Source organism: Cyphomyrmex costatus, unplaced genomic scaffold, assembly GCF_001594065.2.
Source record: "Cyphomyrmex costatus isolate MS0001 unplaced genomic scaffold, Ccosl1.0 scaffold135, whole genome shotgun sequence".
NCBI lineage: Eukaryota > Metazoa > Arthropoda > Insecta > Hymenoptera > Formicidae > Cyphomyrmex > Cyphomyrmex costatus.
The window spans coordinates 716,997-737,845 of record NW_017275337.1 but is presented as its reverse complement, the minus strand read 5'-3'; the positions used below and the strand labels follow the sequence as shown (position 1 = coordinate 737,845).

Genomic DNA, 20,849 nt, shown 5'->3' with positions numbered 1-20,849 from the left:
TTTTTTTACACAACGGTAAGATGTGGTCGTTCAGTTTTGTGTTGAATTAAAAAATATATTTTCAATGATGATAACTATCATCTTGTTTAAGAGAATACAGTAAAATAATACCATTCTAGTGAATAATCAAACTAAATGTACATTAGATTTATAATGAATAATAAATAATAAAAGTTCTATTCAGAGTCGAAACTGGTTACATCGTTATTTCATCATTATATATAAGTAGAATTTAAGTAGATTTCTTTTGTAATCATATTTTTAATAAATTTATATTGTTAGTCTAAAATTTAATATGTCAACATTTTCAAAATTTTAATCTTAATTTGACTCTTACTTTGCCCTCTTATTGTTATTAATTATTATTTATGTAAAGAGTCCTTGTTATTTTTCAATTTAATAAATAAAAAAGTGTTAAATATCAAATTTCTAAACTATAACGGATATTTCCGTATTCTTTTGTACGAAAGATTTCCCCCTGTGTGTGTGACACGTGCGCTTCGCGAGGTTTCCGAAGAAATACGTTGAGGAAATCCTCCTCGTAGATGTCAGATAACCATCATCTTCGCCATGTATCGACATCGGGGTTCCACCTAGCGCTGGGTTAAGCGATACCAGATGGGACCCACTGCGCGTTTCACCACCATATGGGCAGGTGCCAAGACCGTTTTTACACGCGCGTAGGCCGGTAGAAATGGTAGTGGTACTGTCGTGCGACAGACAGACATTCGTATACACGAGTCGATACACGAGAAGCACGCACACGCGGGCGCACGCGAAAAAGTGCAGGACAGGAGAGAACGCGCGCGCGCGCAGCATGGCAACAGCCTGTATGCAAATGAATGCATTTTTATACCTAGCTAGTACAATGCGCCGCACCCCCCCTCGGCGAACCGTTAAAAGTGAAAACCTGCTGCTGCTGCTGCTGCTGCTGCTACTGCTAGTGCTGCTGCCACCGTTTTTACGCGCTACCCCGGACGTGATTCCGACCGCGCGACTTTTTAGAAAGTTTCCTTCAGGGTCAAGATCAAACTCGAGATCAGGATCTCCTAAATATACATCTACATAGCACTTTCTTTGGATCTTAAATATAGATTTGATCTAGAATTTATTTAAAATAAAAGGCAAAGTGAGATATTAGTTATAACCGAAAATATTCGTAACCTGATAGAGAGGGATTAATTTTACGACATGATACACGTCAACTGACAAAATGACATAACAGGTGGTATAATTTTCAGTTCAATAATACAATTGTAATCTAATATTCATGTTATGCTTGTATTGTTACAGTTAGATTGTCAAATGAGATATTATTAACTAATGTTATTATTAATAGATGTGTTTGCTGGGAAATAATGAATTGGAAATAAAATTTTTATAAAACACACTGATTGTGAATACGGCCATATGCAACTCAATTCAATTGCTTTTAACTTTCATAAAAATAAAGAAACATTATAAAGGATTTTTTCAATAGAAACGCAAGATATGAAGGAAAACGTAACGGAATATTAAAAATATATATATCTTTATTTTTTAATAAAGAAGCAAATGTATGTATATATTACTAATAAAAGATTACAAGCAATTAATAGAAAAAGGATTAAAACAGTATTGGAGAGAAAGAAAGTTCGGTACCGATTCGAGATTAAATAAATAAATTCAAGTGTTCACGAAAATTCGCTATTTTCAATCTCGAATAACCAAGTTATGCGAATATCGCGCTATAAAAGAAAAACTTGGATTCAACCCGGCCGTGATGAACCTGCGTTCATGCAAGCTAATCGGATCAGCAATTTCGCGAGTCAGCGGCTGCATGCGCAGCAACAACAACCAGAGCTCAAACGAAACAATAATTCAGCCTGTACGCTTGACCATGTCCTTTTTTTCTCAACCGTTATGCTCGCGCTCGATTCTTCTCACCTACGATATTACGCTCTGAAGAACGAAAGACAAAAAGGGCGGCATCGGTATTCGGTTTTAGGAGCCGTTTAAGGGATCGTTAAACACGCGGTGTCTAGGCAAGTGCTAACTGGTGAAACCGTCTTTCAGGTGCGTCTTTCACCTGTTTCGCTATTTCCCGTATGTCGCGACAGGTGCATATCACTATCTCTCTTCCTTTCTCTCGATTTCGTCGCGAGGTTTCCTGTCGCGTTTCGTGTCGTATACACATTTCTCCCTACATCATAATAATTAGGCACAAGCGATCACACACACATACACACACACCTCGCTTTCAGCCGGAAGACCAATAGGCGTACCTGACGAAATGTCGACCTTATCGAGACTTAGCGAAACCCAACGACTTTCCCATTCATGTGGATTCCCATACATTTCACGTACGCCGTACGCGTGCGTCGTGGATTAATGACAGCTCAGCCCAGCCCTTGAACTTCCTTTGTACGAAGGAAATAACTAGATTGGATGTGAAGGACTCTTTAATGAAATGTTATTATGATGAACACACAGGGGAAAGTGATGTGTTGAGGTGAAAATAATCGCTTCGTGACTTTGCGGTTTCCGGAACACTTGACACATATTATAGAATTAAAAGGATAGTAATTCACACGTAGAAAGAATAGCCTAGAAAATTAATTATGCTTGACGTTGAGAATTTTATCGTCAATTGAGAATTCTCAACGTCAGCATAATTAATTTGCTATGTTATTCTTTTTATGTGGGAGATAGGATGTATATCAATGTTGATTTTGAAGTTTCTTGAAAAAAATTTTTTTCTTACAAAAAGAGAATGATTTAGTTGAAATATTAAAAAATTTAGCTAGGATACACACATTTAAAAATAATTTTGTTGGCCATCAAAATATTTAAGAAAAAAACTCAAGCATGATAAGCAATTACAAAAAATTTTTGTATTCTAATTAACTTAAGCATCCTACAATTATATTGGTAATTCAACAAAATTATTTATAGATCTGTATCTAGTTAAATTTTTAAATACTTCAACAAAATCGTGTATTAATAATCTCTTTAATTATTTTAAAAATCATTCACTCTCTTCCTTTTCTCGTTTAGCATCTAGACATGCTGAAGTGGACGGTTTCGAGATCATTGTCGACAACCAGTTCGACACCTCATGGTCCGCCCACTTTGAACAAGCCTCCTCGTCGGCCTTTTCGAGACTTGTCTAACACACCGCCGACTTCTGCTAGCTGCCGAACAAGACAAGTATCTACTCAGAATGCGTCGAACACATCTAGAACAACGCCGGCTCGAAGAAGAAGGTGTAGAAGTAGTGGAACTGACTTGAGGACGTATTTTCAGGTAATTAATAATAAATTCACTCTTTCTTTTCTCTTATAATAACATGATAATAGTATGCTCATACAGTTAAACAACAGTGTACTATACTCAAAGATATTTTTAAACTCGATTAGATCCAAAATTTTAAATGTTATCAGCAAAATCTATCCATTTTTTTAGTATTATATATACTAATAGAAACTTTTGATCAGTCCTCCTATATATAAACTATAAAATATTAATTTTCAGCCAATTTAACTAAAATTACTTTGCCACATAATTCTTTTAATAGCGTTACTTTTTAAAAAAAAAATGAAGTAAGGTGTTCTCTCCCAAGAACAGGTTACTTTTCTTGTTGAAAATATATTGCTTAATGTATTTTACAGGCAACAAAGCCACATCTAAGGTCAAGTAAACGCCAATCTATGTCACAAACAGGAGAGAATTCCCCGGTGTCCGAGAGCTTTTATCAAAGTACGCCAAGAGTAGACACCGACATCGGACCGCTCACATATTATCCACCTGGTAGCAAGTGCTCCACCGCCTTGACTCTACCGACAGACCCCACGCTCTTCATGAACAATCGTGCCAAGAACTTTCAGAGTGACAACGAACTGCCACAAAATGTTGTTAACGAGGCGCGAGCAAATCTGCAATCGCATGTTTCCGACTTCTTTCAGCAGATCTCGATGGCGACCAGCCCTGAGGATGTGATGGAGGCGGGTTCGATGCCCCTGGGGACGAAGACTAAAGTCTATTCCCAAAACGTAGAGCAAAAGACGCGGCTTGTAAGAACGCCGTATTTACCAAAGCTAGCAAAGATAACGAAAATTCATGCGCGATGCCGGACACCGTATCACACCAAACTTGCTCAAGCAATCAGTCCCTTCAAGACGAAGGTAACTCAGGGACAGACACCGCTCGCTGGAAAGCTGTCTAGTCTCACCATAGATCAAGATTTGCCGAAGTATGAGAATATGGACAACACAGTTACGGAGGTGCTTCACAGGTAAGGTGGTAATAATTGAAAGAGATCATTCAGTAAAGTGACGATATATAATAAACCTTTGCAATGGATACAAGTAATGTGGCAAAAAACCTGTAACTATTGGAAGAACTTTGTCAATATAATATGAAACAGTACAGACATGTCGAAATAATATATTACAATTTCTGAAATTTAAAATTTTAAACTTCTTTTGGTTTGTCGTGTATTACTAAAAATCTCATTGACTTTTACTACTCAATGAACAAGGAGGAACAAATACGTGTTAATTCTTGACTGCTATATTTTATATAGTTTTGACTTGAATGAATCAATATTGTACTTTTGTAAAACAATTCCGATGTTGAAAAGTTAAAAAATTAGAAAATAATAAAAGAATATATAAATTTATCATGGCACGAATTCTACAAATTAAAAATCATTCACGATGTGTGTGTAGAGAGCAAGAGAACTTTGGAAGCAAAACCGTAGCGGAAATTCTCCTGGGCGACGCCGAGGAAAGAAACAAAGTTCTGGAGGCATCGTGCGAAAAACGGCCGGAATCAAAAATGACGGATCATACGTATGAAACTATCGCGGAGGTAATAGAAGAAGAATCGCCGGCACGCAACGACAGCTCCATATCGTCGGTCAGTCAACTCCTGGAGGACCCTTCACCGGTGTCCTGGGCATTCACGTCGCCTTTGAATGACCTCGATGGTGAGTTCACGTTGAAGAGGCAACGTGGCATTCGCCGGAAACGTCCGCGAAAGGACGGCGATAAAGTGGTGGACGGCAAACGAGCCAAGAGGACATGTAGCCCTTCGACAAAGGAGAATCAGGTCACGCTAGTCGAGGCCATCAATCCAAATGTGAAGAAGCTCGCATTAGAGACGGATCTTGATTCGACCTTGGACGAGAAACATATGCCGACGAAAACGTCCTTTTACGGTGTCGAAGATCGTAAGGAGGACGATATTAGCAGGAAGACCAGTTCCTGGGACCTTGACAGCCCCAAGTCATCCATGATGGATGATCTGCATAGCTCGAAATCATTTGTCACTTCTATGTCGACAACTCCGGAAGTGCCCTTGGTTGCGACTGTCAGAAGATGTTTAAAGTTCAGTCCCGAGAGCGAACTGCCAACAAGATCTAGTTGTTGCGGATCGATCGAAATCGAGTGTTCTCTCGTGGCAGAGCATATACACGTTCGAGGTAAGTTCACATTTATATTTTATATACAGATATTGATAGTGATTAATTCGGGAATAGTCACACCTGAGATATTTTTACATCTATAATTAAATTTATATCCATAAAGTTCTCAAAGACTAATAAACTAGAAAATCAAGTAGTAATATACTATATATCATATACTGTTAGAATTTAACTGGAGTGTAAAGACAAGGAATCAATTACATAAGAAAGAAATCAGATAATTATTCCCAGGTTAATGGAGACTTAGAGTTAGAGGAGAATGCAAATATATTCCCTTTCCAAAGACGAAAACCAAATTTAAAACACACTACGTTTAAATAAAATATTGTGAAAAAACAAAGATAATAATTTTGCACAATGTTTACCTAAAAATAATGAAAAAGGTACTACTGCTATGCAATTTTTGCTGCAACTATTAAACATTATTGACTCCCTAAAGACAAAACGTTTTGCTTCATTCTAACAATAAGAGAGATATTCGTTATTCTCCAATTATGTCTAGTCATGGGGTAGCTTGCCACCCTTGCACACCCCTGAAATTTCGCCGTCACGAGACATGCGCCAGTTGTGTCGTGAGAGGAGGTGCTTCGAGGGCGCTCGGCACCCCTGCACTCGGCATAATACTGTGCCAGTAACCCACAGACCCTCCCGGCGACTCAATTCCGGTTAGTAAGCCCATCGACATTGATCATCATTGCGTTGTCTTTGCGTAAACAGTCGCGATCCTTTCTCGTTCTCAGCGGCGAGAGAGAGGTTCCATCGATTCGCTCTGCTAGCCGTTCTTTCCATGCTTAGAGCGAGATGCGTCGCATTCGGTCGATGCGCCGCTTGCTGACGCGTCTAGTAACCGTTTCATAGAATTGGTTAATCATCCTCGATTGCGATTGTTTCTCGCGACATCACAGCTCCTTCATCTTTCGTCATCCAAAAATCTCCGCTTAATTTTTATATACAAGGGTGAGTTGACAAACGAAGAAAATCAGTGCACACGTCGACACGATTTACTCTGGAAATCTCGTTCATATATTACTTATGCCGCAATACTTTTTGGTGTAAACATTTTCTCTATGGATATATATTTACTTCAGGAAAAAGAATGTATCTACTTTAGGAAAAATAATTATTTGCATGCGAATAGTGATGTGTGTGTATGTGCGTCTTTTTCTTGCAAATTTAATCTACTCGTCGGCTTATTACTGCGAAACTATTCGTTTGAGATTATTTGAAACACGATGCCATGGTGCGTGGTAATCGCCGAAAAGTGGATCGTGCGATGCGAATCCTCGGCACGGATGGAGCCAGTGGCGAATGCCGCATCGGCCAGACGGCCTCGGGCGCAAGTAGTGAGTGCCGCGGTACAGTCGGCCGTAAGAGCGAGCCTGGAGCGTCGATTCTCCGGGATTCCTCCTGTCCGCAGTACCGTCGCACAATGCAAAATTTAACACAATGTGTATGAATGAACAAATGTATTCTATTCGATTGTATATATACGATTATTTTATTTTTATTTTAGAACAGTTTAGTTTAATTAGATATTAAAGTCTGACGTTAATGAAGATTTTTAAGTCAATTTGTATGTATTATATTTACATAGCAAATCTACCACAAATTATATCTAAGCAGTCATCAAAGCAGTTTCAATATTCTAAAGTAATAAAATAATGACGCAATTTAATTGTTTCTGTATATATTATTTGAATGCGTCAAAGTAAAAATTAACAATAAATAATTAACAAAGGAAGAATTGTCTTTTTATCTAATAAAATATACTATACATACGCGAGCGTAGAATATTAAACATTTTTGCTCTTTTAACAATTTCGAAACTATGGAATAATTACATAACAATTATGAGTACGCAAAGTTATATTTGCATTTATAATTTAAACGAGAAACACTTTCACTCTTTAAAATTGGACAAATCATACATTGTGGAGATTACTTTCATTAGCTTCTAAAACACTACTAAATTCATGGAAACAGTGATAAGAGTTGTAAATAATTGCGAAATAATGTAATTACGGCAAATTAAAGTGACTACACGTCCTGATTAAATGTAGCGGAACTTACGATAGCAAAGGAAACTAGCAAAATATGTTCTGTGTACTGCGGAATTTATTACCGCACGTGTTAAGTGCTACACATACATCATCCTTGACAACTTCTTGGTCTTTCTAAAAGCCTTAATTTAAGGAAAACATAGCTATATAATAGTTGTAATTATATGACTGTTTTTACAACCATAATTACAAACTAGACGTTGTTACATTAATAAACTTTGACTTTGATTATTGACAATGAAAATGTCAACTGGATTTGATTATTCCGATATGCTTACTTATTCACTTTCTTATTCATTAAGCTTCCGTCTTTGCAATTCCTTTCTATCACCGATAAAACCTGGGTAGGTAAATGGAATGAAAATGAAATAGGGCAAAGGTCGTAACAGCCTACTGATTCTTTCATTACGTTATTAGACAGTCCCTCCTTACTATGCAAATATAAATTAAAAGAACGTCTGAAAGCTACCAAGGTGACTATAACTGTAAAATGTCCAATCTCGCACGCTTAATATTCATTAGTTATTATAAAAAGCATTCATTAGTTGTTAAAGAAGGAGTAGAGAGAAAGAAAGAGAGAGAGAGAGAGAGAGAGAGAGAGAGAGAGAGAGAGAGAGAGAGAGACCAACCCTTATTTTTAAAAATCATAAATATAAGTTTATTACTTTTTGTAATCTTTACACACATTTCTATTTTATTCATATATCATGAAAATCTTTAGATAAAATTATTTTTAGTTTCAAAGTAGAGAGTAAGACTTGTAAAACAAACATAACATAATACAATACGGAGCATATGTATGTTTTTCAATCCTTTATATTCTGAAAATTTTGTAATTCTTGCAGTGATAAGGTGCAAGGACCTGAGGAGAGCATACGAAGGACCGGTGCACGCGTACGTGAAAGCGAGTCTAAAGAACACTAGCGGCGAGGGAGTCGTCAAGAGAACCGCAGTTCACCGTGCTACACCGAATCCGGTGTTTCGCGAGACCCTTATACTTCCCTGCCCGGCATACAATAGTCACTGTACCGGTCACAGGCCCACGTCCCTGGACATCGCCGTCTGGCACCGGGATCGTCGTGCGAGGTGAGCATGCTCCGCGAAAACGAGAGAGAAAGAGATAGGAGGATTACGATATCTACGGTGCAAGAAAATACTGACGCAGATTATGTTCGTAAATCTCGCGAGGCCGCGGCGAACGCGCTAAAGTTTCATACGAATCTTCCCCGTTTCCTGGAGATTTATTTATTAACACAAGTGCCCCGCGGCTTTCTTACGGAAGAAAGATTAATTATGACTTTCTCAGAAAATCCATACGTGCGAGACAGCTATGTTTAATGCATGATTAATTGAAGAACTATTCGAAGGGATTGAAAAAAATAGAATAACAGTCTAAACTACTTTTTTAAAATAATTCGAGAAAAATTTTGATTTAGATGAAATCAGATGAAAATGAATTTTTTCGTAAGTTCTCTTGAAGAAATACATATTAGTTACTTTTATGAAAAAATTTTACATGCAAAACTTTAATTATGTGTATAGACAAATATATTTATACATAATATTTTTGTACAATACGATTTCTTTGAGAGAACAAAGAGCGAAGAATAACAGAACAAATTCAGCGAATTCTAGAACATGTTTGCGGTTGGAAAGCAGGTTGCCGTGATAAGGTTTGAGCTATTTCATTTGTAATAGAGGAGGATAGAAACGGAGAAATTAACCTCGGTCGGCGAATCAGCCGCGATTTAATTGGTCCCGATAAAGCTTCGTAAACTATACGTCGTTAACTTACGGAGCTTAACAAGCACGTGATGCCTCGTACCGTGTACGAGATAGTAATCTCTCGAGGTACGCCGAGGTATAGTACGGCGTGAGAAAATCCTGTGAAATTCGTAAAGCGAGCACGAACCACATAAGAGCTAGAGTAGTCCGTGGTATTTATGTTATTGGAGCAACGAATTTATTTCTCCCGTATCTCCTATCTTTTTGTCGTGCCTCTCTATAAATCCGTTTATTTACTTATATCCATTAGCTGATCGTTTATCCATTACTGCATTTACTTTTACGCATGCACGTCAACATGGCGTGTTTCGCAAGAAAACGCGTTTCTCCTCGTTCAATATTCGATTGACGATCAATCTTATTTCTACCACCGTCTCGGCCTTGGCTTGTTTATTCTTTGGATTGTCCAATCGAAGCAGTCAACCTAATTTTAAGCTTGTTCCGAGAATTCTCCTATTGGAAAAATGCCGTCTCGATGAAGCTTTTGTTTTCGCAAAGACAATACACTCTTCGAACATGAATATACTATTTGAATCACTTTAGCTTTAATTGCAATAGCAATTGCGTAAACATTTGTTTAACAATAACGTTTTATAATTAAGCTCTCTTTCATTCTGCAGTTGAAATATTTTTGCACAGATTAACATTTTTCGGAAGGAAAGCGCTTGTGTTATACAAACACCGAAATTGAAACTTTGTACGTCACAGTTTTGCATTTTATTAAATTGCTTTAATACAAAATTGTTTCAAGTGCAAAATTAGCACATCTTATTTAGCATATTTTTAATATTTCTCAAATATATTGCAGATGTAATATATGTTGTCGTTAGACACAATCTTGGTTATGATGTATTTGATTGAGATTTGAAAGGTTTTTAACAATGCCGAAAATTATGCAATTCCGAACCGCGTGCCTTCTCGGTCGATGGTCCGTCTGAATGTCTGAACCATTGTAATTTCTGGGGGCATCCAAGAGTTTCCCCTTTTGCGGTAGGAGGGGAATCGATTCCCCAAGATCATGCGCACCACGTCTACCACGTGCATTTCTCACCCTCCACCCACTGTTCGCATACAGTACGCGAGACATTATACGGTCACGCTGTATATACATGCTTCTCGCGTATGGACGATACTCGTATACGGCATATGCATGTATATGCATCTACACGAACGTGCCTACGTAATTTGTGGCCTTTCCGGACAACGGAAATTTATGCGTGTTTCCCTTTCTGCTTGTTTCAGACGTAGCGAGTTGCTGGGCTGCATGACTCTTCCTCTACCTCTGTCCCAGGATAAGGTAAATATCACAAAACTTCAAGTATATATTCGAGATGTTCGATCGAGAGACATCCGCTCTCGATTCGTTTCGTAAGTGTACGTCGTCTATCATGGAGTACCTAGACGTCTACTAAAGTTTGCTGCTGTATTAATTCTCAGTGTCTTCGAAAAGTTTCTTACTATAAATTATTAAAAGTTTGCGTTTCCCTGCAGGATAAGGGTAAGTATATCGAAACATTAAGTATTCACTCGAAAGACTTTCGATTGAGACGTCTGCTGCCGATTTATCCAAGTATATTGCACCACCGGATGCGTCTAGACGTCTACTAAACTTTGCTGCTATATTAATCCTTGAATATTGTAGTGGCGTCTAGAAAGTTTTTTTTTTTTGCTACAAATCATTGAAACCTCACAAAGAAAAAGTATAAGTATGAGAAACTTGGACTAGTTATTTATTACGATGCTCAATTGAAATGTTCCTTAGCGTTGGTTACTATAATGATTCTCGAAAATAATATAGATACAGCACAAATATTAATTATACAATAAAATAAAATAAAATAAATTTATAGATAGTTAAACAGAATTTGAAAAGTTCTTATAGTTTTTCTTGTTTCGTGTAAAAGTCGTAATCTGATCTTTCTACCTTGGATATTAAAGTATAATGGCTGTTGCACAGACATATCAATAATTCAAAATGTTTTTTTCATGTTAAGTGGGTTATTCACTATGAACACAGGCATTATCTGATACTAGCTATCGTTGAAATAATATCCTACATGCGTCCTTCATTTTAGAATAATGTTCATCAATTATGTAATGCACTGCAGTATTACAATTTTTATATTTTGATAAGATGATAGAAATTATTGCTAAACTATTCTTATGCAGCTGCTGTTGCAATTATATCTAAAAAAAAATCGTCACAATAATTAATTTAAGTAAATTTTGTTCGCTAAGTCTTGAACATATATTTCTTAGTCTTTATCGATTTGTTGATTTTCTTTCTTGAATAATCTGAAATAATAAATTTCTTAGCGAAAAAAATTTAATCGAGCATGATTTTCAACTTTCAATTTTACTGCGATTTTTTTAATTTCTTATATCTTCTTATTTAAATTTCTAAATTTAATTATAGAGTGTATATAAAAAAATACATTGAACAAGCGTCCGAATTTTTGGAAGACTAAATCAGGAAAAAAAACGACCAAATTGCAGGAAGCGACATGGCATCCTCTCGAAGCCGGATCCGTCCGAAACACGAGCACCCCTTTCGCGGGTGTACCTCAAGACTGCGTCGTGTCGCCGCCATTATCCAAGGATGGCGAATCAGATAATAACAACTCAGGGACAGATGATCTGATGTATCTGAGGCATTTGGAATTAGAACCAGTTGATCCACTGACAGGTTTGCCTTTGCACCCGGGTTTCACCGCGAGAGGCGGCAGAACGCCCTGTACTATCACGAGAAGATTGATAAGGCAAACTTCGGTCAATCAGGTGCGTTTATAAAAGTGTTAAATTATTTAAAACAGAGTTAGACGAAATATTGCTGAATTATACATTTTTCCTTTCCACACGGACATGATTATATTGTAGTACATTCACGTATAACGTCCTACAGAAATTCAATTTAATAGTGGTAAATTTAATATTGGAAATTACTTATTTTGAGTATTAAAAGCACTAAATAACTTTTAATACCCGAAACAAATAATTAGTCAGAATCACCCATCAAATCGATATTAAATTTCTATAAGAATATGTAAAGAAATTTGGTTAAAAATAATTTAATATTTGTGCCTGCTAATATTTATAACAATACTATTGACTGAATGTTTTATTATTCATTCGTCAGATTCCATGGGGATTTTCGTTGTCGTGGGGCAGGCCACCACGAGTGGAGCGCGTGGACCCGGGAAGTCCGGCGGAACGTTCCGGCTTACGGCCAGGTGATCATGTGGTATTCGTGGAGACAACAAACGTCGTGACGAGACCACGAGATGAAATTTTAGGCCTTATCCAGGCCGCTACAAATCAGCTGGTGCTGGAGGTGTATCGTAGAGGAGGTGCTCACTCGTCCGGTGCCCATCACAGACCCAGCTCGGTGAACGCCACACTTCAATACTCCTCCGCCAGTTCCAATGTCCAGCATGTCACGTTCAACGCCGAGGTCGGTACCGGCGTCCTCGTGTGAACGTTATCTGTGTAGTGGTACTAATAGATACAATATTCATCGGTATCTTGATTACGAAGAAACGTCGCATGGAATAATAGCATAAAAATTGACGCGTGATGCTATACCTTAATCAATTATTTAAGACATAAAATGATCTATTCTCTTGTATTTTACATGTGCCCCGGTTTCTTTCCAACATTAAGTGTACTACTGAAGTTTAATTTTTGTAGAAGGTTAATTTTAATTGCTTCTAATTTAAACGTGTTCCTTAAAAGAGAGATTAAAATTAGTTAAAATCTCAAAATCAGTGAAGTTAAACATACCTATAGGCAAAAAATAAACCGCTAGGTCTGAAATAGTTGTATAAAATTATTTTAATTGCTACTGTAGTTATCACAAGCGATATATGTCTGAGGATTCAAGATACTGACAAATATAGTTAGTACAATATAAAGATTACCGCTACTATCAGTGTCACTAAAATTTGCCATTGAATGCATAATTACGCCGATCCTAAATTAATTAAAGATCGAAAGTGTATTAAAGAAGTTTCCATTTCTAACAAAATAATTGATCAAGTAGAGAAATGCGTCGAACGTAATTTAACAAAGTTTAATTGCAACATGATGAAAAGATGATATCGTAGGAAAGATAATTTTTTAATTATTCTCAATTCAACATCGAGAATATAAAAAAAACATATACATTTAATTGCTATTGATATTGCTAAATATTGTCGTCTCTGAGTGTTGATGTTATTTTACGAAACTATAAACTTGCAAACGTGTCTGATAATACATTTTTTTTATCACAAGTATCGTTACAATTTTATAAATCATATTTAAAAAACGATCAGAAAGATGTGTGATAATTGAGATAGCTCAAACAATGCGATACTGCAAGATTTAATTATGTAAACTCGCATTTATGATTGTTTAATATTCTAGAGATCGCGATAGATGTCTGACAAATGTATAGTCAACCATTTTGTAAAATTTTTAATCGTCTATTGTTATTTTTTGGATACACTTGTAAATCAAAAATGTTGCAAAATTCTAATGCTAAATTAGAATCATATTTAAGGAATCGCGGAAAAATTTTATATATTTATGAAGAACTTATAAGGATCATAGCGGAAATATGCGAATTTAATAGAGACGTCATTAGCATGCGTTATTAAAAGCTTATTTTTTGGTTTCGTCACAAAAATAGTGCGAAAAGCGTCATACACCCATGTATTGTTTTTTTCTTCTCTTTCTTTATTATACTTTATTGTAGCGGAGCGTGTAGTGTATAGCGCGCGCGTCTCTCACGTGAGGGATGCCGTTTAAGTTATGATACGGTTATGTTTTGTACCTTGATCAGGTTGCTCTTTTTTGTTGTCAACAAGTTTTGTTTCCAACCATGCGTTCTGTTTATTTATTATATCCTTGCCACCCTTATCCTGAGAAATTTTTAATTATTATACGTTCTTATATGTTTGATTACCGAATCATCATTTTGGTTTAATTATCAGTCATTTTAAAAATTAATTTCTTATTGTGTAAAAATGTATTTCTTGCCTCGTTATTGATAGAGAGAACTTCTTACTACAGCTGGTGTTAACATTATCTTATACCAAATTACAAAGCAAAATTAAGAATCCGATTGTTCGAAATTATTTCAAGTATTATCATACAAAATTATTTTACCTGCATATTTAATTATTGCTGTATAATACATAGATATATTGATAAAAAATCTCATTGTATTATATTATGTAATCATTAATAAGAGTAGTTCTGTCTATATATAAATATCATTTATGAGCTTCGTCTTAGAATGATAAAACGGGAAAATTCTGAAATCCATCGAGAAACAATAAGCATGATATTTTGATTTTCTGTAAAAAGTCGTCCAAAATCTTTTCGCGACTCGTTTAAACAGGTCTTTCCAAGCTTGGCACCTGACGCGCCACCCGAGGAGGAATTAACTGTACGCGAGACCAGGTACTGGGGCGTCTTGAAGAGCGGACACACGCGCTTCATGGTCCCGCTGTGCGAACGACGCGATGTTCTGTCGGCGACGGACTATCTGATCCTCTTCCAGAATTTGGATGAGTTGCTCAAATTGTCCGAGGAGATCAGAGACGAGGGCGGCGGTGTCGACAGCTATCTGTGTAGAGTTCCTAAAATCACAGCTGCCTATCGAAGATACCTCAGTGGCCTACAACGTGCCTGCTGCCTGCTGGTCGCTCTCAGGCGGAACGCGGCCTTCGCTAAGCTAGTCTGCGAGCCCGCCGTGCCGCATAAACGACGCCCCGATCTCACCGGGGTGTTGCTTCTACCTTTAGAACACTACAGGTTGGCACGAATTTCCTTCATAAAGAGATCTAATTCGCTTATCGATCATTTTTATTTGATAAAAACCACACATCTTGTAAGAAATAATAAAACTGCTTAAATTTAATTATTAAAAACGAGGATTGATAATTAAACTGTGATGTACATAAGTATATGTGTTTTTATAAAGCTGTCGCTAATATAAAAAGTTGGAAGATAAAAAAAAAATAATTTATTCAATCGCTATTTTCATTTTACTTTAAAATTTCTTCGTTTTTTTTTTAGTATTGCTATATTTGCTACAATTATGGTAATTTAACTAAAAGACAAATATTAATCAAATTTATAAATAGTGATGTATATAGTTTCGTTATTATGTTAAGAATTTTTCGTATTTTTAATAATTCTTGATTTTTAAACACTCTACTAAAGGATTATTGATTTATAGAGATTGATAATATCTTAATACTTTTAATACTATAATTTTCTCATAAATCGTGCAATATATTATCCAAACCTTAAGTTAAAGCTTGACTACTAGTATTGAGAAAGCGAAAACCGTACCATTTTCGTAGTAAATTCATGCTTGCAGAGAGATGACAAGATTGTTGGGCCAGGCGTCCCCACGAAATTGCCAACAAGCAAGAGATTTGGCCCAGGGCTATAGAGAAGCTACGGCAAACGCGGGTGTCATGGAACCACCGCGAGATACCGGAAGGCCCCTACTAAGTTTACAGGAAGTAGAATCTCGATTGGTATTCGCGAGATGCAAGCCGTTTACCTTAGCGTTACCAGGAAGACGATGGTGAGCTTTCTAATTTATAATGTATTGTGTGATAATATATAAAACTTACATAATATATTTGTTAATTTCTTAAGAATTTCACGAACAACGTTATACATAACTTTAATTAATATAAAATTTAATTTTTAGTAAATATGCTGTTTGCATTTCAGTGAAGAATAAAAATTTACTCTTTTTTTTTGGTAAAATCGACTTTTCCAGTCGATTGTTATTTATTAATTTCATTTTTGATATTCTGTAAAATTAGATCAGGAATTAATCAGTTTATTGACGTAACAACTTATGATCATTTTTAGCTATGTGAAAAGCTATGTTCGATAATTATTAAAATATCAAATCTGTTTTAGGCTTTTCGGCGGAGCTCTCGCTAAAGTTGAAGGTCGAGCGCGTCTACAACCGTCATGGGCTTTACTGTTGACCGATCTCTTAGTATTCGCGCGAGTATCGCGAGACCGTGTGCTTTTCGTCACCGAAGAACCTCTGCGATTGTCCAGCATCGCTGAGGCATGCTTCACCGTACGAAAGAGACCGACGGAGTTTAGGCTGCAGGTCGCCATACACCCGAACGGCAGCGTGGACAACGATCACGCCGAGACGATAAACAGCGGCGGTTGCAGTCCACACAGTCGACCCCGAAGACGTGTTCTTATCCTTCGAGCGCCCACCCCGGAGCTCAAGGCTGTCTGGCACAATCTTCTTCAACGGCAAATGTGAGTGGCGGGCTTGGCGCGAAAGTACGCGTGTGCGCGTCGCGGAATATTTTGTCGGGAATCGAGGTATAAGCGGAGAGTCGCGCGAATGGACAAAGTAGAATTCATGAGCACCAATTTTCATTGCATTTTAGCATCTATGTGAATACAGGCTGTGGTTTGAGCTCGTCGGATCAGGACAGCCCCGAAGAGAGTCCGGTTGCTGGTAACAATTTCGCCGCAACCAGAGAAACCATGGAAAGTTCGCAGGTTAGTGAAAAATAATGACAGTTACGATATTTGAAACTACCCTATTGATTACCTTATTTTGAGGGAAAAATTATTCACATATATTATTACAAAAAAAATTAAATTAAAAATTAAGATCATTTTTTCATTAATTTAAGCATCTATTTTCTCCAAAATTCCAAAATCGATGCCTGAATGTAATAGATCGCAAGAGAACCTCGACAACCTAACGAAGAGGAGAAGGAATCGCATTCTGGCGAGAGTCTGGAGACGATTCTGAAGAACTCTCGAGAGAATAATCACTTGGCGCAATGGGTGCGCAATTCGCATCAAATTCCTCCTCCTGACCACGAGGGTTCCTTTGAGGAATGGACAGCCGAGGAATTAGCGGCCAGAACTCCCCGAGAGAGCAATAGTCGGTCGACCAGTCAGGATACCGCGACAGAGGAAGTCACCATGGCGAATTCCGACGTGGAGCAACAGAGCACTGCATCGAGTGCAAGTCTAAGTACTGTAAAATCGAACAGTATGACGAGAAAGAACGGCAGTCATATACCCACAAAGGAGAATTCAACGAGTTCCATCAACATTTGTCGAAGATGTCATAGGTATTAATTTTAACGCGCAACCAAACTTAAATATTTATTAGATACTCAAATATTTTATTTTTTAAAGTCTTTAATGCATTCTAAAAAATTTTTAATTTTTTATTCATTCCATGGCTCTCTGTATTTGTTGTAAACAATGCAAGTAAAACCGAAGATATTTTTTAAATAATAAAATACCGGACCTAAAAATTATTAATGTAAATTGTAAAAATGTACTCTAAAAATTATTGTTAATTTTGTTAAGTTCATTATAATAAACTACAGGTTGTTAAAAAAACCATTCAACATTTACATTACAAATGGTTAAGATTTCGATATATGTTCACTAAGGCTTTTTTACTCAGAATGGTATGTACTATCTACCATATAAATGCTGAATGGTTTTTCTATCATCTGTATAATCGTTAATTACAGATTGGGTTGTCCTACGCCGCCATTGCAAAGGGATCCGTTTTCTCCATTGCCACCAAAGATTTCGGTTCTTCCACCAACTCCCGATTTCTGTACGAGGCATAGATTGCGAAATGGGCTACACGATAGCCCAGGACGTAACAGTCCTAGTTATACGCCTGCAGATGGTAATACCGAAGACGGCAGTGAGGACGATCTCGATTGTGACGGAGAACCCCCTTACAGGTATGAAATTATAATTATATTTCTTATATATATTTATTTATCTGATTAATTTATATGTAATTATCAAAAACATCGATATTAAGATTTGTCTTTTTAGTTATTAAAAAGAGAAATAAAAAACTAGTCAAACTTGTTTGAACCTAAACATCTAACATTAAAAATATTTAAATTCAATGAAACCTATCGTAGATTAAAGCGACTTTTTTATTTCCTCTGTCCGTAACAATCGTTCTCACGCAGAGCTTTGAGACGGTTTGGTACAATGAGCAGCCTGGATCAAGATGATGAGCTGGATGAGCAAGGGGACGATGATAACCGGGATACAGAGTCGCCACCATCTGGCTTGAGAGCATGGACTGCTCGAGCGAGCAACTATGTCGTTAGCAAGATGGTTTTGCTCGAACAACTTAGCGAAGGTGTCGGCGGTTATCTTCTTCAACCGCCAGTACCCCCGGAACGAACTGAGTTCTCGTTAGACCCAAACGACGAAGAAGGTACTACATCCGGGGCGACTTCCGGTGATGATATATGGGGCACGCCGACCTCCGGCGGACCGGATGATGAAAGTTTCACCGCCAATTCGGTAATAATGTTTGCAACGATAATACACGATATTATAATATCCAAATAGTTTAGAAGCACAGTGAAGTCCCAATGTGAAAGATTTTATCAAGTGATCATAATTGACAAACTTATCTCTAGATATTATATATTAAATACTCATTTCATGAAATGGAGAATATAATCGATATTTATAGTCAGTTCTTATTTCAAGATCTTAAGTAATGTCTTAAGATGTCGATGGCTCTGTCATTGATTTATGACATCTTAAAACTATATCTGAGATGGTTCTAAATATAAAAATTGATTATGAATACTGACTGATCTATGTAATATAGAGATGAATGTAATCATATAAGAGACATCATAAATTTTATTTTTTTTTAACAAATCTAAAACAACTTAGAAATAAATTTTCCAATAAAAAAAGAAATCGGTATTAATTTTTAAAATAATTTAGTACAATATAGCTTATAAACATTTCTAATCTAAATATTTCATCGCGGCGACTCTCAATAAAACTTATTACAGTATGGATTTTAAATTGTAATCTATATTGCATTGCATAAATAAATAATGATCACTTGATACGTATGAGTATGACCGTTTTTAAGCTTGCTTGAAAATAACATCTAGTTTCGGAGCATTAACTCATTTAAATTGCACTCTGCATTCAATATAAAAATTGCAACCGCCTGTACTTTGAAAACAATTTGTACGAAATTTAATGTATTGTACAATACTATGGCAAGTAGTTTTATTTTTTAATTCATGGAATTAATTCGATGAAATTTTTGCGACAGTATTGTTCTAAATTACAGGTCGTACTTATTGCCCAAATGCGACTGTCTCACTTGAGACATGTATAAAACCATAGAATCAAATGGTCGCACCTAGCACTGAATATGGAATCATTATACATTAAATCAGGGGCCTTTTCACCCTTGATTACATATGTGACGCAGGAATGCAGCGATAAAAAGAAGATAAAATAAGCTTCGCACGCTTGCCTGCATGACGACGCTTGCCTTCTGTTTTTCTTTTTGCAAAGAATCACTAGCCCGAGCTGTGCCTGACTTCCCTAGCCGCCGCCGAACGGCTGCAGCAGTAGCGGTGGCGCGATGGGTGCCGGTGCCATCGGTGAGGACAATTACGGCCTAAATCTGTCAGCGGAGGACGATGTCGATCAGGAATCAGAGAATGAAGATTGCTCGTTGCCGGAGCTGAGCATGGACCAGTTACTGGGCAGTAGCGGTAGCTTGGGCTCGCTGCGCTGTTTTCTCGGCAGGAGACGGCTGGAGCCGCTGCCCGAAGAGGAGGATTCGCCTGGCAGCGGTAAACACCAGGTCGGATGGTGGTGACAACGGTTTCAAACGACGTCCAAGTCGAGCGTCGGTGCGAACGCGGACGAGCGCGACCGCGTCTTCGCTAAACTGAACCAGGAAGACGAGGAGTTCCGCCGGAAGATCGTCGATTTGCATCGCAAGCTGTCAGACGTGGACGCAGCGTCGGAAATGGTCGGTTCGCCTAATTCAAAAAGTTCCAAGGAGGCCGAACGTCTTAAAGAGCTGGAAGCCGTCGCAAGAAGAGCGGAGGAGACCAATTCTCGCAACGTCGAAGAGATGAACGCCGAGAAAAGGCGGGAAGAGATGCGGAGGGCAGACTCCGCCGAAGCGAACGACAAAAGAAGACACAGAAGTAAAAGGACCGATCAGCTAAGGAGGTCAAAGAGGTTCGAAGAAGACTTTGACGATCAGAACGAGAGAGCGAGTCCGTCCAGCACTGGCGAGACAAATTTTCTGAACAGACTGAGGCTAAAGAGACGGAGCATGAAGCTACTGAGTTTCCTGAGCGGAAAAGCAGCGGACAGATCGCAAGAGGAGAGGGCAGCGCGACTACTGAGGATGTACATGCCGGAAAAGGGCGGCGCCAGGTCAACGCAGAACACAATCTCGATTCATCATACGTCAAGGGACAGGCGTTTCTGGAAATTGCGCAATCGGAGACGAACCAGTTCCGCGTAAACTCACAAGAATCGTCGTGTGGGTGATGCTTTACTCGTGTGTCACGCTTCTTGCTGTCGAGTATATGAAAGAGGTCACGTCGCTCTATGCGAAAAAATGAAGGCTATCGGTATCGAGGGTATTGTGTTTTACAATGAGATCATTGAGATAACTATTTAGCATCAAAATTGCAAATAAAGCAAAAAAT

General features: G+C 37.6%; 1 protein-coding gene across 1 annotated transcript; it reads left to right on the top strand.

Moving 5' to 3' along the window:
* Positions 1–3,045: 3,045 nt before the first annotated feature.
* PsGEF (Protostome-specific GEF) lies at positions 3,046–19,999 on the top strand. Its single transcript, XM_018551208.1, has 15 exons — positions 3,046–3,285; positions 3,651–4,273; positions 4,710–5,464; positions 8,373–8,613; positions 10,555–10,609; positions 11,809–12,090; positions 12,449–12,763; positions 14,696–15,111; positions 15,683–15,895; positions 16,243–16,605; positions 16,740–16,854; positions 17,038–17,441; positions 17,856–18,077; positions 18,318–18,660; positions 19,724–19,999. Exons 1-15 carry the CDS (start codon positions 3,046–3,048, stop codon positions 19,997–19,999), a joined length of 4,863 nt encoding a protein of 1,620 aa, XP_018406710.1.
* Positions 20,000–20,849: the final 850 nt, after the last annotated feature.